The 17,627-nt window shown below is 38.3% G+C and overlaps 1 protein-coding gene across 3 annotated transcripts in view; it reads left to right on the forward strand.

Annotated features, from left to right (window-relative positions):
• Positions 1–2,928: 2,928 nt before the first annotated feature.
• OIT3 (oncoprotein induced transcript 3) overlaps positions 2,929–17,627 on the forward strand; it is a 42,865-nt gene continuing 28,166 nt past the window's right edge. For 2 of the 3 annotated variants that reach the window (XM_061161773.1, XM_061161771.1), the window contains exons 1-5: positions 2,929–3,049; positions 6,975–7,349; positions 8,105–8,212; positions 12,780–12,902; positions 16,575–16,697. In XM_061161773.1, the coding sequence (XP_061017756.1) occupies positions 2,989–3,049; positions 6,975–7,349; positions 8,105–8,212; positions 12,780–12,902; positions 16,575–16,697 (790 nt within the window). In that variant the 5' untranslated portion in view covers positions 2,929–2,988. The remainder of the gene's footprint in view (positions 3,050–6,974; positions 7,350–8,104; positions 8,213–12,779; positions 12,903–16,574; positions 16,698–17,627) is intronic. The other variant, XM_061161772.1, reaches the window with a different exon arrangement.

The raw sequence follows: 17,627 nt of genomic DNA on the forward strand, positions 1-17,627 counted from the left end.
ACACAAAAAATAACTCTACACATGGACATGACCAGATGGTCAATACCAAAATCAGACTGATTATATTCTTTGCAGCCAAAGAAAAAGAAGCTCTATACAGTCAGCAAAAATAGGACCAGGAGCTGACTGTGGCTCAAATCATGAGCTCCGTATTGCCAAATTCAGACTGAAATTGAAGGAAGTAGGGAAAACCACTAGGCCATTCAGATATGACCTAAATCAAATCCCTTATTATTTTACAGTGGAAGTGAAAAATAGATCCAATGGATTAGATCTGGTAGAGAGAGTGTCTGAAAAACTATGGATGGCGGTTCGTAACATACAGGAAGCACTGACCAAAACCATCCCCAAGAAAAAGAAAGGCAAAAAGGCAAAATGGCTGTCTGAGGAGGGCTTTCAGATAGCTGAGAAAAGAAGGGAAGTGAAAGGCAAAGGAGAAAAGGAAAGATACACCCATCTGAATCCAGGGTTCAAAGAATAGCAAGGAGAGATAAGAAAGTGTTCCTCAGTGATCTGTGCAAAGAAATAGAGGAAAACAATAGAATGAGAAAGATGAAATCTCTTCAAGAAAATTAGAAATACCAAGGGAACATTTCATGCAAAGATGCATAATAAAGGACAGAAGCAACAAGGATCTAACAGAAGCAGAAGATATTAAGAAGAGGTAACAAGAATACACAGAAGAACTATACAAAGAAGGTCTTAATGACCTGGGTAATCACAATGATGTGGTCATTCACCTAGGCCAGACATCCTAGAGTATGAAGTGAAGCATTAGGAAGCATTACTACAAACAAAGCTAGTAGAGGTGATGGATTTCCAACTGAGCTATTTTCAAATCCTAAAATAATGCTGTTAAAGTGATACACTCAATATGCCAGAAATTTGGAAAACTCAGCAGTGGCCACAGGACTGGAAAAGGTCAGTTTTCATTCCAATCCCAAGAAGGGAAATGCCAAAGAATGTTCAAACTACTGCACAATTATGCTAATTTTACAAGCTAGCATGATTATGCTCAAAATCCTTCAAGCTAGGCTTCAACAGTATGTGAACCAAGAACTTCCACGTATACAAGCTGGATTTAGAAAAGGGAGAGGAATCAGAGATTAAGCTGCCAACATCTGCTGGATCATAGTAAAAGCAAGGGAATTCCAGAAAAACTTCTGCTTCATTTACTACACTAATGCCTTGACTGTGTGGATCACAACAAACTGTGGAAAATTCTTAAAGAGTTGGGAATACCAGACCACCTTGCCTGCCTCCTAAAAAACCTGTGTGCAGATCAAGAAGCAACAGTTAGAATCAGACATGGAGCAACAGACTGGTTGCAAATTGGGAAAGGAGTACCTCAAGGCTGTATTTGTCACCCTGCTTATTTAACTTATATACAGAGTATATCATGTGAAATGCCAGGCTGGATGATGCACAATCTGGAATCAAGATTGCTGGGAGAAATATCAATAACTTCAGATATGCAACACCCTAATGGCAGAAAGCAAAGAACTAAAGAGCCTCTTGATGAAAGTGAAAGAGGAGAGTGAAAAAGTTGACTTAAAACTCAACATTCAGAAAACTATAATCATGGCATCCAGTCTCGTCACTTGATGGCAAATAAGGAAAAAGATGGAAGCAGTGACAGACTTTATTTTCTTAGGCTCCAAAATCACTGCAGACGGTGACTGCAACCATGAAATTTAAAAAACGCTTGCTCCTTGGAAGAAAAGCTATGACAAGCCTAGACAGTGTAATAAAAAGCAGAGATATCACTTTGCCAATAAAGGTCCATATATCAAAGCAATAGTTTTTCCAGTAGTCATGTGTGGATATGAGAGTTGGATCATAAAGAAGGCTGAGCACCAAAGAAATAATGCTTTCAAACTGTGGTGCTGGAGAAGACTCTTGAGAGCCCCTTGAATAGCAAGGAGATTAAACCAAGCAATCCTAAAGGAAATTAACTCTGAATATTGACTGGAAGAATTGATGTTGAAGCTGAAGCTCCAACACTTTGGCCATCTGATGCGAAGAGCTGACTCATTGGAAAAGACCCCGATGCTGGGAAAGAATGAGGGTAGGAGAAGAAGGAGGTGACAGAGGATGAGATGGTTGGATGGCATCATCAACTTAAGGGACATGAGTTTGAGCAAGCTCCGGGAGTTAGTAAAGGGCAGGAAACCTGGCGTGCTGCAGTCCATGGGGTCACAAAGAGTCAGACAGGACTGAGCTACTGAACAACAACAAGCCCTATCTCAGGGAGAATTAGTAAAATAAATAACATTAAGCCATTTTAAATTCAGAGAGGAAAGGCTCTGTGAAAACATGAGATACTGCTCCTCAAGCACAGCTTAAACTTTGTTTCTTTAGTAAGTTTTGATACCAAAGACCATAATAAACCAGACTTGGAAGCTTGCTTTAAGAGAATATTGTCCTCATTCCATACTGATCTCTACTGCTTTTTTGTGTGCTATTATAAACTCCTTGACCACCTGACAAAGACATTTTCTAAAGATCATTTTCCAGAATTAGACTTTATCGCGTTCTCATTTAGTATGCTATGCTATGGCTTCAATATCATGAAATCAATTTCTTAAAGTCACAAAACAAGATTTTGACGTGAGGGGATGTCCCTCTTTTAGAGTTCCCTTCTGGATAAGATACTGGAGGCCTCATTGCAGGGAAGTCTTGAGAAAAAAACAATAGGAGGATGAGGGATTGTGAGGGTTTTTGTTTTTTTTTTTTTTCCTAAAGAAAAATATCAATAAAATAACTCTTGACAATGTAAAACAGTGCCTCTATCTGGGGTCAAGGCCAGAGCAATGGACACCTTATCCCACTCATCCTCTTCCTCTGATAAAGCCCCAACCAGTACTAAAAAGTCTTTTTCATAAAAGCCTAGGGGCCTTTTTCAAAAGTGCTTGAAAAAGAAGTAGACAAAGGAAAACTGAAATCAAGAGGATTTTCCAGTCTGTCTCTGGTGGCTGGTCCAGAAGGATGCCTCAGTTCCTGCTTTTCGCCTGCCTCTTCATCATAGTAACACTTGGGTCACCAAGGGGTAAGTCTTGTGTCAAGTACTTGACACAATATTTTTTTTGTTGGAGGAATTTGCTGTTATATACAGGTTATTAAGAGCAAGATTCCAGTATCTTAAATACTGGTTCTAGAATAGTATAAGAAAAGTCACTGATAACCTATGGAGATATGTTTTCAGAGAATTTCATGTTCCATTTAGCCTCTCACCTGGGCATCCAAAATTTCCATGGATCTGCCAAATCCAAACAACTTTCCACGAGCTAAATATTTCTTGGAGTATGTGTAAAAGGAATTCTAACCTCTTTATTTTCTAGGCACTTTTATAGTCCTAACTTTAAGAGCAAAAAGAAAAAAAAAAAGATTTTCAGAGTGGAGGATAGAGTTTTTCCTTTAACAAATACAAAGGACTGACCGTGCCCATAAAGGCACAGATCTGGATAAATCAGACTTCTTAGGTTTGACATCTTAAAATATGACTTTTGCACTGACTGACTGTATCTTAAACTCTCTCCCCCCTCAGCTTTGGTACAAAACAGGCCAACAAAGCAAAGTTTTCATTCCAGTTAGTAACAGTTTTCTCTCTCCTTTTCCCATTACAGTTTAAGTTCTAACTAGAAGACAGAGTGAGAGGAGGCTGAGATGATGAAGAAAACCATACTTCTTGGCATTTTGGGGAAGCTCAGTGTTTAGCTGCCCCTATTTCTTTGGGGTAACTAAGGCCTTGCTCTAGTACCTTTAAGAATAAACATTAAAACGAGGCTTGAGACAGTAAGGAGACATAGAAAATTAAATGTCATGTGGTATCCAGGATGAGATCCTGGGACAGAGAAAGATACAGGCAAAAACTAAAGAAATCTAAATTGTGGACTTGAGTTAAGGTATCAACAGTGGTTCATTAATTGTGGCAAAGATAACCATACTCGTGTATGATTATTTCATGAAGGGAAACTGGGTGCCAGATGTGAACTCTTTATACAGCCTTCTCAACTATTCTCTACATCTAAAACTGGTCTAAAAAATAGTCCTGAAGATAGGTTTGAGCCAAGTTTAATCACCCTGTATCTGCTGCCAGTAAGTAACCAAGAGTTGCTTGAGCCAAAGTCATCCTTCCCTCAACTTCCTCTCTGCTTTCTCCCCACTCTCTTCCCTGGCTTAACTGTCCATTACCTCCTGTACCCTCCCACCAGATGCGTTCTACCTTCTTAGATGTTTTTTATTTTATTAAATTTTTATTTTCCCCATCACTTCTAGGATGTTTAACTCCAAGCCATAAAAAGGGAAACCTTTAGGGGCTGGGGACTGAGGTGGGGGTGAGGTTTCCTGGGAGGAGAGGGGACGTGAGGAAAAAGGAAAAGAAGGGCCAGAGAAGAGGGGAGATGGGAGGGAAGGAAGTAAAGGGCGAGAGGGAAAGAAGGCGAGGATGGGTTTCTCTGCTCTCTGCTTTCGGTTTTCGGTTTTCGGCTGCTGAGAGGTGCTGGCCCCAGGGATACGGGAGGGGCAGCTGGCCAGGGGGCTGATGGGCGAGAATCCGGCTCTCTGCCAGCCAGGCCCCCTGACTTGAACTTCGAGAGGAATCCACCCGGCTGTTCTCATTTGAGGAGTGTATATATGGGTGTGTGTACATATATCAGCAATTCAGGATGCAGCATGTATAATACCGAATTCTGGCCTCCACACTGAGTCTGAAAACATGAATTAACACCAGCGGCCGGATTATAAAAGGATTGAAGTACTCCCTTAAAAGGGGGGTGAGTGGAATGGGTTTATTTACTGTTAGAAAATATCGCATGAGTAACTTTTAATTTATGTTTATTTTACAGAAGATAGTAAATTTCTATTTGTGCCATACATCCCTACAAGAGAAGAAATAAACTTTTAACGAATAGCACAAGAAATGATAGTTATATTTAAGGAAAAACTTTATAAATCATGAAATAGTTATTGAGGGAGGTTTAGGAATTTCTGTAAAAGCTATTACAAGTTGAGTGCCATTGTAAAATTAGAGCCAAGGAGATGAACCAAATATTTCTATGAATATATAATCACCTGTGAAATTGCCCTGGAAACCTTTCTTCATAACAGAACCACAGCTGGGAGAGCAGATGAGGGAATGTTTCCCTTTTCAGACCGTAGAGAGTCCATATGTGGACATTTCTTCCCCTCAAGGGACATCAAACCACGGTCTAGGACACAGCTGGGGTACCTCAGGGACATTTTAAGGAGAGCGTTGTGCCTTCCATGTGTAACTCTACCAAAGTTTTTTTTTTTTTAGAATATGCAATGTTCTACTTATTTCTTGTCCCTGTTATATTCTCAGTGGAGCACTAGGCTACGCCCTCCTCTACCTGTGACTGAAGTTTTGAGAATAAACTTGAATTGGAAATATAGACTGGGAAAATTTAAAATATTTTCTTGACAACTTATCAACAAGACCCATCACATTTAATTATTATGCAGTATTTGCTAAAGCTGAATTTCCTGTCCACAGAGTTTACTGGCCTTGATATGAGTTCCCTGCCTACAATGTCAATTAAATCAGCCTCACATGCATTAAGAAGGATAGTATCCTCCGGCTAGGTCTCCTTTCTAGAATTTCTTGATTTTATTGTAAGATTCTTTATAAGCACAATATGCCTATGTTATTTCAGCGTTTTCTTGAAATTGAGAGAAACAGTGAGAATACTGGAGATATTGGTGTCTTCAGTCATTAAAATGGTTTTGATGAGATACTTGTCTATGTTATTTATGCCTTAAAAATGCATGCTTGAAATGTTGCTGTATTCTAGACAGTGATGCCATGGCTAATTGTGAAGACACAAAGTTCATGATATTTTCAATAAGCTGGTGGAACATGTACCAACATTCATATGGAGACTATCCTTGGTGATTACTTGCCACTGTACTGTATATTTCAAAGCACATGCCAGAGGCCTTGTGCTTCCCAGCAGAATAAGTTTACATATTTATTATCAAGCCAAACTGCCTACTAGTAAAAAATTCCATCCATAATCTTGCTTATAAATGATCATTTAGTTGGACCATCCGGTCTTTTTCGATTTTCCAAAGATGAAGAGCTTACCACACTGTGATACAGCTTCTCCATTACTGGGCTTCCCAGGCGGCACTCGTGGTAAAGAACCCACCTGCCAATTCAGAAAACATAGTAAGAAACGCCTGTTCAATCCCTGGGTTGGGAAGATCCCCTGGAGCAGGGCATGGAAATCTACTCCATGTATTCTTGCCTGGAGAAGCCCATGGACAGAGGAGCCTTGCAAGCTACAGTCCATGGGGTCACAAGAGTCGGACACGATTTCGTGATTAAACCACCATTACTGGATAGCTAAACTGAAATTCGCTTCCCCATAACAATTTGTTTTGTCATTGTAACAGAATACCTAATTCCTCTTTCACAAGCTTTTTCCAGATTTTTTGAAAAGTAATACATAATATACAGGATTTTTTTTTTCCTCCAAATAATAGTTCTCAGCTTCCTCTCCAGTAAATAATTGTTAGGCTCCCTTCTAAATCTGGTCACCATCCTCTGGACATCAGGTTTGTTCATTACTTTCATAAAGTATAGCCTCCAGATATGAACACAGTACTCAAAATCCAGACTGACCAGTGCAGTGTTCAGTAAGATTATAAATTCCTTTGGTCTGAACAACTATCCTATCAGAAGAATACTGTGGATAAAAGGTTTAGTCCAAAAAAAAAAAAGGTTTAGTCCAATGCAAACACAGAGCTTTAAGTAGATTTGAAATAATTTTTCAAATGTAAAAGGCATTTATGAAATATGTTTACATCAACTTGAAGAATCTTAAACAACTGCTTTTAGGGACTTTAGATTATTTCTTTCTTGAAATCTAAGATCAAGAAGGTAAACTCAGGCTATTGCCATTGTGATCCAGATCATCAGGTTGCCTCTGAGGTGTCCTTTTCATCCCCAGCCCTAGACCCTTGTTCTGCTTACATCAGTCTGAACGAGCCATGGAGGAACACTGACCACCAATTCGATGAGTCTCAAGGCTCCCCTCTGTGTGACAACAGTGTGGACGGGGAGTGGTACCGCTTCACAGGCATGGCTGGGGATGCTATGCCCACCTTCTGCATACCAGAAAACCACTGTGGAACCCATGCACCTGTCTGGCTCAATGGCAGCCACCCTCTGGAAGGTGATGGCATTGTGCAACGCCAGGCCTGTGCGAGCTTCAACGGCAACTGCTGCCTATGGAACACCACTGTGGAGGTCAAGTCTTGCCCTGGAGGCTACTATGTGTATCGTCTGACCAAGCCCAGCGTCTGCTTTCATGTCTACTGTGGTCGTGAGTACTTCCCTGGACTCTTTTCCCTCCCCTCAAAGGCCACAGAAATGACATCAAAGAGAATAGTGCTATAGAATTCTGTTGTAGTAGTATCTCAGCGCCTGAAGAACATTGATTTAGGAGCACAGATATCTCTAGCTCATGATTTCTGGGGACTACTCTTAAGATTTCTGAAAAATTCCTAAGAATAGAAAGGAAGGGAGCTATGACTTTGACCAGTTTTGTCTTTTATGTAATTTAGTGTGGATTTCCAACCTTTCTGAGCATGGAGGACCCCTTCTTTAGATATATTTCAGACATCCATATGGTAGCATTGTGCTTAGTATCCATTGATATTTTTTAGAAATGATGTATAATGGGAAGAAGCTACTTGAGATCAGTAATACTTTCAAATGAATTTTCGTGTTATTAATCCCTTCAAAATTTGTATACATTTTAAAAACAGACTGCATAGAAGAGTAGAACATAATGCTATTTAATCTACAGCTCATGTTTGGTGAGGTTTTGCAGAAAACACCAGGGTCGCCCAGGGGTCTGTGGATGTGAAGTTAGGACTCATGGGTCTCAATGACAGAACATGCCCATGCCCCTGGACAGTACCTCTTGCCAGTGGGTTATATAAACCCAAAACAGTGAGAATTCTCTTGATGTTGATTAGGAATTTGTACCCCGTAATTGAACTCATGAGACTTTCTTATGGATGAGTGTCCTCTGACCCTCGCCCCTCATGAAAGGTCATCTTTATCCTTCCATAGATTTTTATGACATCTGTGATGAGGACTGCCACGGCAGCTGCCTGGGTACCAGTGAGTGCACATGTGCTCCAGGAACCGTGCTAGGCCCCGACAGACAGACATGCTTTGGTAAGAAACTCATCTTGCAGTAGAAACAGGCCATTAGGAGCGAAAGGACAAATCAAATCAAAAACTCTTCTTGACTCACAGCACCACCATTTTTCCACTCTGTGTCTCTGAACACTCGGAATGGGGTTTGCCTTTTTAGTTCGTAAGTAAAGCTTCAAGTCAAATTTATATCATGTGTTGGGACAGTCTAGGATTATGCTGTCCAATATAGTAACCACTAGCCATATGTGACTATGAAGCTCTTGATATGTGGCTTCTGTGACTGGAAAACTGAGCTGTAATTTTACATAATTTTAACTTAAAAGCTAATACTTGATTGTCATCGGAAAACTAAAACTAAGTGGAACAACTTGAGTGAACTGTAAATTTCATGACTCTAAAGTACAAATCACATATTTCTGATGAAAATTTATCATCCAAATTGAGACATGCTATAAGTGTAAAATACACACTGGATTTTGAAGACTAGTTAAAAGAACATATCTCAATAATTTTAATACTGATTATATATTAAAATTAAACATTTTGGAAATACTAGATTAAATGAAATATATTATTAAAATTAATTTTACCAATGGCTTTTAACAAAATTTTTAATGTGACTAATAGGAAATTTTATATGTGTGGCTTGCTTTGTATTTCTGTTGGATAGCTTTGGTCTAGAATTAGCTACAGGTATACTTCTATAGCTTCAATGATATAATTTTGGTTTGTCTGAGTAGCAAGAAAGGGGAGTCAGGTTATTCATTGGAAATGCAGAATTGTCTAACTGTATATATGTTTTGTTGTCCACAACTGGGAGAAAATAGAGTTGAAAAACCCAGGACTGAAGGTCATCTCTTTTTTGTTTAATGTCATGAAGCTTTTTGTATTCAGACTCAAAGAGATTTAAAACAAGTCTAGAGAGAAAGGGAAGCACTGCCCCACACCTGCCTCCTCCAGAAGAGCAGTAACATCAGAGTGGGATAGGGATCAGGATGAAAGGGCTATCAAAGGGTTCTTATTTTAGAAAAGCTTTTGTTTCTCAGTCTCTTTAATGAACCGCCCCACCCCCCACCCCCACCGACTGTTCTATGGAGCATGGTTAGGCCCTCCCACAACAGTTGTTAGGGCTCTTGCATGGTCGATTTTGACTATGTGATTTATTGCAAACAGATTTGGGGTGTGGCAGATGATGGTTCCTACAATCCCCCCAACCTCTCACACTGCACAGGCACACACACACGCACACACACACATATACACTCATATCTGTTGGAAAATATTTGGCTTCCTTTTAAGGCAGGGGTTTTTCATTCATTTCTCTGCCTTTATTTTTATGTAAATTTTGAATAGGTAATGTATTTAAATAGCTCCCAAATTAAACAGCATGACAGGTATACAGTGAAACGTCTGGCTCTCTGTCCCCCATTTGTTCCATTTCCCCCTCCTCCAACTCCACCCCAAGGAAACTACATTATTTATTTATGTATGCTTCCAGGATTTCTTCAGGCAGATATAAAAATAAAAATATACACATTTAATTATTGCTGTTGTTTAAATCAAAGGTCACCTGTTATACACACCATACATGTCTCTTGCTTAGCAACTTATCTTGAATGTCTCTGCCTATCAGGACGCAGGGAAAAGCTGCCAGTTTCCACCTGGGGTCTGTCTACTGGTTTCAGGGAGATCATGAATTCCCTGAAATTAGAGGCAAAGCTTTGTGTTTATGTGTATGTCAATGTTACTTTAGTTTTTAAAAAAATATATAGCAATTTTAATTATTTGTTATAAATTATGTATTTGGGGGAGGCAGAGAGAAAAGAGAAATAATATAACAGACCCTCATGTACCCAGATTTACAGCTAAATTTTTCTTCTTTTTTTTTAAATAAAATTTTGCAGACACAGATAAAGCCATCTCACGCCATCTCTTAGTATTTTGAAGTTAGTGTATGTCCTTTTGGTCCCTGTTTTTTGCTTTTATTATTTATGTAAATAAATAACAATAACAATATAACATATATAACTAACTGTATAGCACTGTTTTGTGTGTTCTTAAAATAGTTCTTAACATGGTTTTAAGAACCTTAACTCCCCTGTGAGATTTTCTCTACCCTTTTTTCATTTTATACCTATAAAAGTGGAATTGCTGGGGTATTGAGTATCTAAATTAGGCTGTCACGGACAATTAACTCCCAAATAACAATGGTTTAAATAAATAGAAGTGTATTTCTCTCTCAGGTAAAAAAATCAGTCTCAGGGTGAGCAGTCCAGGCTTTGGACAGAGACTGGACCCAAGCACCAGTGTGGCCGTACCCAGGAAGGCTGCCAGCACCCCTATCCATCCGCTGTCCAGGCAGTAGGGCCTAATCTTAGCAACTGTATTTTTCATTTCTACAGGTTCCGTGTGTTTGGTTTCAATTCTGCTTTGTTTTCTTACACATTCTTTTATTTGGCTACTGACCTTGTATCTCTTTAGTAATTTTTTAAATCCTTGTATTATGTGTTTTCTTGGGTTATTCTGTTCTCTATGGTTCAGAGATTACCAGTTGTTACCATATCAGCTTTCTCATAGCGGATCATCTCCACCTGTGTAGTGTGTTATGGTAAACCATCTTCTATTGTCATTGTTTTTTCTGTGGAACTCCACTCTTATCACTGGTTTGAAGAAGTTGGTTTTTGTTTTTGTTTTCTTTTACTACACAGCAGTGTTGCAGATGCTTTTGTCACAGAAGTTTCACCAATCCAGGTCAAAGTTTACATCAGTTTCTCAGTTTCAAGATCCCCACTAGATGTGGGAATTGTGACTTCATACTTCAACCATGGCAGAGCCAGACTTGGCTTTTATGAAGGCTTTTTTCTCTCTCAGAACTTCAGGCAGAGAGCTCCTTACTGCTTACCTGGGCCTCAGAGCAGAGCCCTTCCTCTCCCCCTTTCACTACGGGGATGCCTTTTCCAAGGCCCTAGGCTTGAGCTGGGTTTCAGTTCCAGCTCATCTTCTCTCAGGGACCCACGGCCATACCTTCTGTCATCTAGTGGATGTTTAAACCCCAGTCCCTAGTTTATATCTTATATCCAAGCCATGACAAATTTAGCTCTTCAAGCTCCCCATTTTTTGTTTTTAGAAGGAAGTGGATTGACATGTGTTGCCAACTGTGCATTTTTTATAACAAGAATCATTATCCTGTATCACATTCTTAAAAAGGATAACAATCATTACTTAAGTACAATATGGGAACATTCCAATGTTTATTTTTTTGAAGGTGGTTTTTTAGTATTTTGAAGTCTTTACTGAATTTGTTACAACATTGTGTTAGTTGCCTAGTCGTGTCTTTGCAACCCCATGAACTGTAGCTTGCCAGGCTCCTCCGTCCATGGAATTCACCAGGGAAGAATATTGGAGTGGGTTGCCATTCCCTTCTCCAGGGGCTCTTCCCAATCCAGGGATTGAGCCCGGGTTTCCTGCATTGCAGGCAGATTCTTTACCATCTAAGTCACCAGGGAAGCCCTGTTACAATATTGCTTCTGTGTTATATTTTGTTTTTATGGCCAGGAGGCATGTGAGAGCTTAGTTCCCTGACCAGAGATTGAACCCTCACTGCCTGCAAAATCTTAACCACTGGACCACCAGGGAAGGCCCTTCCAATAGTTAAAACAGATTTTAAAGGCAGTTGTTTATAATATTGGGTTGGTCAAAAAGTTAGTTCGGTTAGTAAATAGAGTTCGGTTAGTAAATAGAGTCAATAGAGTTCTTCATAAAAATGAAAAATGTGTCTTTCTTTACTTAAAACTGAACAAAATTTTTGGCCAGCCCAATAGAAGACTACCTCACTAATAGTATACAGAATACATTTATTTTAGAAAACATGAACTTTGCATAGCTAACCAGTTCATAACATTTTGATTCCACTTGTTTGACTTAGTATGAATGGAATGCTAGATTTTTATTTTTTTAAAAAATAGATATGCAACAATCAACAAAGTTTTACTGTATAGCACAGGGAACCATAGTCTATATCGTGTAATAACCTCTAATGGAAAATAATCTCAAAACTAATATATGTGTATATGTATGACTAAATCACCTTGTTGTGCACCTGAAACTTTGTATGTCAACTATACTTGAATCAATATATATATATATATATATATATATATATATATATATTAAGGAAGACTGCTTCACAAAAAATTTCATCAGACCTAGCCTTTTGCAATGTAAATTTATTTAATGCATTTAAAACACAGTTTGATTTATAAGTTTCAGGAATTGGAGAAAATGAGACTCGCCAATACAAGCAAGTAAGTGAAACCAGATAACAAAGGGAATTTCATTTCCCCAACAGTTTTGCCCTGAGGAGGGAACTGGCGAACAACCAGCTGCCTTCTGCTCTAGCAGAGGGCAGAGGGACAAATAACTTGGTTGAGGAGACCAGGTTAATATTATAGAAGTGATTATATTGGAGATGGTTTGTGGAAAGTCTATGAACAGGATCTGAAAAGATGTAGCAATTCTGCTAAGGGGCTTGGGAAAAGACTGCATGGCTCAGCACTGTGTAAACTGTGTGGTTTCTCTTCTACAGATGAAAATGAATGTGAGCAAAACAATGGTGGCTGCAGTGAGATATGTGTAAACCTCAAAAATTCCTATCGCTGTGAATGTGGGGTTGGCCGTGTGCTAAGAAGTGATGGCAAGACATGTGAAGGTGAGGTGGGCAAGAAGGGATTCACGTCAAGAGCCCCCACTAAGCCACTGGCTTATTTTTTGACATTTACGAAACTGTCCAGGGTTAGAAGAGAGTAACAACTTGGCTATGTAAAGAAACCACAAACCATCATCACTGAACATCACTGCAGGATGCTTGTGTTGCAGACAGAATGCAGTGTTGATTTTATTTCCAAGCTTTGGCAGAAGGGAGCTGTTGCAGTTTGCAAGAGGCAGAGAGCTGCATTTTAGTTTGGGATATAAAAATTGGGTATTCCATGTTTCTCAAACTTTAATACACCCACGAATCACCTGGCATCTTGTTAAAATGCAGGTTCTGATTCAGTAGGTCTGGGGTCAGGTGAAGATCCTGCATTTTTAAATAACTTTTAGGTGCTGGCTATGCTGCAGACCCAGGGAGCACATCTGAAGTAGCAAGATAATGGAGGCAGGTGGCAGTTTCTCAGACTTCCTTGCTGAGAATCACCTGCTTGCTTTTAAAGCTGGCCCTTCCCAGGTCTCTCTCCTGGAGACTCTGGTTCAGTGAGTGGGAGGGGCCTTACAGTTTGTGTTTTTACCAAGTTTCCTATGTGAGTCTTACCACCTTGGAAGTTTGGGAAACTGGTTTTTATGAAGTCATTTATTTTACTCATATGCTTTGCATTTATTAGACATTAACACATGTTTGGAGATAAGTAAACTTACCTGATTTGATAGTAGAAATGCTACATGGTGACAGTTTTAGTCACTAAGTCATGTACGACTCTTGGACGGTAGAGTTGGACGTGGACTGTAGCCCGCCAGGTTCCTCTGTCCGTGGGATTTCCCAGGCAGGAGTACTGGAGCAGGTTGCCATTTCCTTCTCCAGGGGATTTTCCCAACCCAGGGATGGAACCTGGGTCTCCTGCATTGCAGTGGTTTCCTGCATTTCAGGCAGATTCTTTACCAACAGAATCACCATGGAAGTCCAGAAATTCTGTATACATTTTGTACAATTAAGTAATAAAAAATAACTTGAAATGTATGTTGAATAACTGAAATGGAAATTGTCTACTATTATGACATGAAGCTTTGATAATATCCCTTCTCTAAGGCACATTTGCCCTTGCAAATTATCTGGGCTGAAATTTCATAATTTCTACTTTAATAACTCTGAATCTCATGACATTGAGAGTTAAGAGGCCAAAAAAAAGAAAAAAAATCTCTGCAGATTATATGAAGAGATAAATGGCTTATCATTATTTACAGAGGACATATGATATGTCCTAGAGGATAACTGAGTGTATGGCCAAATACATTATAACACTGCTTGTGAGCTCACTTTATTTCTAACTATATTCAAAATAATAAACTGCTACCCTAAAAGGAAAAATTATGGCTAGTGCTCACAATTTATTTCATGCCACAAAGTTTGCATTATTAACTCAGGGTCCATTAACCAGGATATCAAACTGCTGTCTCTTATAAAAAGACTAAATGTACTTTAAGTTTTATTGGATAAGGGTAATATCCTGAATCCTCCTTAAATCTTATTTTATACAACCATCTTTGCATATTTGTATATTAATGAAATGTTCCATGAGGAACATTTGTAATTATCTACGAGTATTTTATTGGAAATATTACAGTTAATCCTCATATAATTTTAAAACCTAATAATCATAACTGAAAAGTATTTTAGCAGAAGATAAAGTTTGAATATGAATTATACTTTAGGATTAAGATTCAAATTTGAAGCCCTTACTTTTTGGAGCATTTTTTGGGTTTTTTTTTTATGGAAACCCTTACATTTTATTGATAGTCCAAACATATTTGTTTCTTTAGTTTGTTAGATTAGCATATTTTCTTTTTTAAAATAAAAGGCTCTTTTTAATTTTTAAGTAATTTTTATTGTTTGTTTTACTATAAAAGAGTTATGTTCATGGAAGAAAATACGGAGAAGTAAAAGAAAGATATGGACCCAGAACCCATTTGCTAGATATATCCATTCTAAACATTTTGGTATATCCTTGTAAGAGACTTAAAATTCTTCAATCCAAGTAAGAATTTCAGCTTATTTTGTGCATTGCAGTGTTAGATCTGGAAATATTCTTAATGAACATTTAATCCAATACTTTCATTTTACATTTATTGAAACTGACACCCAGGAAAATTAAATGGCTTAAGGAACATCACTTTTAAGAAAAAAATTTCCTATTAATGTTGATTTTAACATTTTATAGCATATTTTATGCTTTCTTCTATATCATTATATATCATTTTCAGCTATTTAAAAAACCTGTAAGAATACTTTAATCTTTTTTAACTACAGATTTATAAACAGGTCATAACCTAATTTCTCTTAAATTTTGTGAAGATTAATTCATTGCAAATTTATTCTCTCTCCCTATTTCACAAAAATTGATTCATTCCAAGTTAGTTAACTGATGTTCCAAAGAACTAATATTTTTATCATTATTGAACTGAGACTTATAGCTATAACTGGAAATTGGCTAATACCTTCCCTTGAACATCTTAAATGAATTGAAAGCATTCTCCCCCAGGTTTTTTTTTTTTTTAACCACACCCTGAAGAATCTTAGTTCTGACCAGGGATCAAACCTGGGCGGTTGGGATTGAGAGCTCAGAGTCCTAACCACTAGACCACCAGAGGATTCCTGAAGGTATTCCCCTTTAAATATTCCCCTTTAAATGTTACCTTACCCCTAAAACAGGGAGCAGCAAACTCTCTGCATAGACCAAACAGTGGATATCTAATATGGAATTTGTTCAAACTACTCAACTCCACCCTCGCAGTAAGAAGGCACCCCATAGATAACAGGGAAATAAATGAGTATGACTAAGTGTGCTAATCAAACTTTATATACAACAGCATATAGCAGGCCAGAGTTTGATGATCCATGATCTAGAAGATAGCATCCAGAACCCACAAAAATCATTATTTTTCCTCTGCTAACTATGACATTATGTGGTAGTTTCTTCATTTTTCAACTGAATATTTTTCCTTTTTTGCCCATTTGATTGAGTATGCTTTCTGAAAATGCAAAACTTTTAAAAAGAAAACTTTTAAAAGCTACCTCATGCGAGAAGAATGAAAGAGCTCGGTGGAGTGGAATCTCTCAGTGTGCTGTCCAGGTCTCATTTTTATAATGTGCTGTCAACCCAAGAAAAATACCTCCAGTGCTGTTATTCCTAGAGATTCGGGGAGAGGGTCTGGTGATCCAGCCATTGGCAATAACTCTGAGTAACTCTGATCCATTTAGCGGCTCTGCTTGAATTTATATTCTGTCAGTTCCTGTTACATCAGTAATAAACATTTCAAAATTTGGTGGACTAAATGTTACAGCATTTAAGAAATAACTTTCTGGTCTTCCTCCCCAAATTATACTTTAATCATGAGAAAAACAGACAAATCCAGGTTGAAGGGCATTCTACAAAATGACAAGCTTAAATGGTGAGAGCTGTGTTTGGTTGTAAGATGGCTCTTTGTAGCTCTAACATTTAATCAAAACTTCTTTGTGGACATTTCTGCATGTCTCAGTGACCAAAGGGGGCCCCAGTGATACTGTGGTAAGTCAAGTACAATGCCTGATGCAAACCATGAGTCCAAGAACCAGAATTCTTGAGGAAGAAGGCTACAAGATCCTTCCTTTTTCTTTTGGTTTTTATTGTAGACATTGAAGGATGCCACAATAACAATGGTGGCTGCAGCCATTCTTGCCTTACATCTGAGAGAGGCTATCAGTGCGAATGTCCCCGGGGCTTGGTGCTGTCTGAGGATAACCACACTTGCCAAGGTAGTACATGCTCAGCTTCTGCTCTGACTTCTTCCTTCCCAAATCTCCCTGTCTTCCTCACCCAAGTGTGTCAAGATTCTCATCTTTTAGAATACCAGCTCTTTCAGCAGTGTGTGTTCACTCTGGAATCATTCAAAATTGCAGTTAAAAAATTTAACATAAAATTTATCATCTAAACCAGTGTTAGGTGTATAGTTCAGTAGTGTTAAGTATATTCACATTTTTGTGCAACAAATCTTCAGAACTTTTTCATCTTGCACATCTAAAACTCTGGACCCATTAAAAACATCTACCCCTCATTCCTTCCTCCCTGCAGCCCCTGGCAACCACCATCCTACTTTCAGTTTCCATGAAGCCAACTATTTTAGGTACGTCATATAAGTGGATTCCTACAGTTTGTCATCTTGTGATTGACTTAATTTCACTTAGTAAGTTGTCCACAAGTTTCATGCATGTAGCGTATGACAGGATTTCTTCCCTTTATAAAGCTATTCCACTGCATGTGTACACCACATTTTATTTATCCATTCATCCATTGATGGACATTTGGATTGCTTCCTCCTCCTGGCTATTGTCAGTAATGCTGCTATGAATATGTGTATGCAAATATCTCTTTGAGATCCTGTTTTCAGTTCTTCGGGATCTATACTCAAATGGATTGCTGGAACATATGGTTTCCTTTGCTTTTTACTTTTGATTTTATTTACCCTGATTTCTATTATTAGTTGTATAACTAATTTTCAATTAATTTCCATTTCAATTAATTTCAATACTTAATTTAGATGGGGTTCCTCTCTTTTCTAGAAGATCATTGTTTTTCTGGAAATCTAGTTATTTATGTCCAGAATATTAATTTATTCATCCAGCAAATATTTAACAAGCACTTATCTGTGATTTCTTTATACTAAGTTATTGCTATTATGTGCCCTC

Source organism: Dama dama, chromosome 15 (assembly GCF_033118175.1).
Source record: "Dama dama isolate Ldn47 chromosome 15, ASM3311817v1, whole genome shotgun sequence".
In the NCBI taxonomy this organism is placed as follows: Eukaryota; Metazoa; Chordata; class Mammalia; order Artiodactyla; family Cervidae; genus Dama; species Dama dama.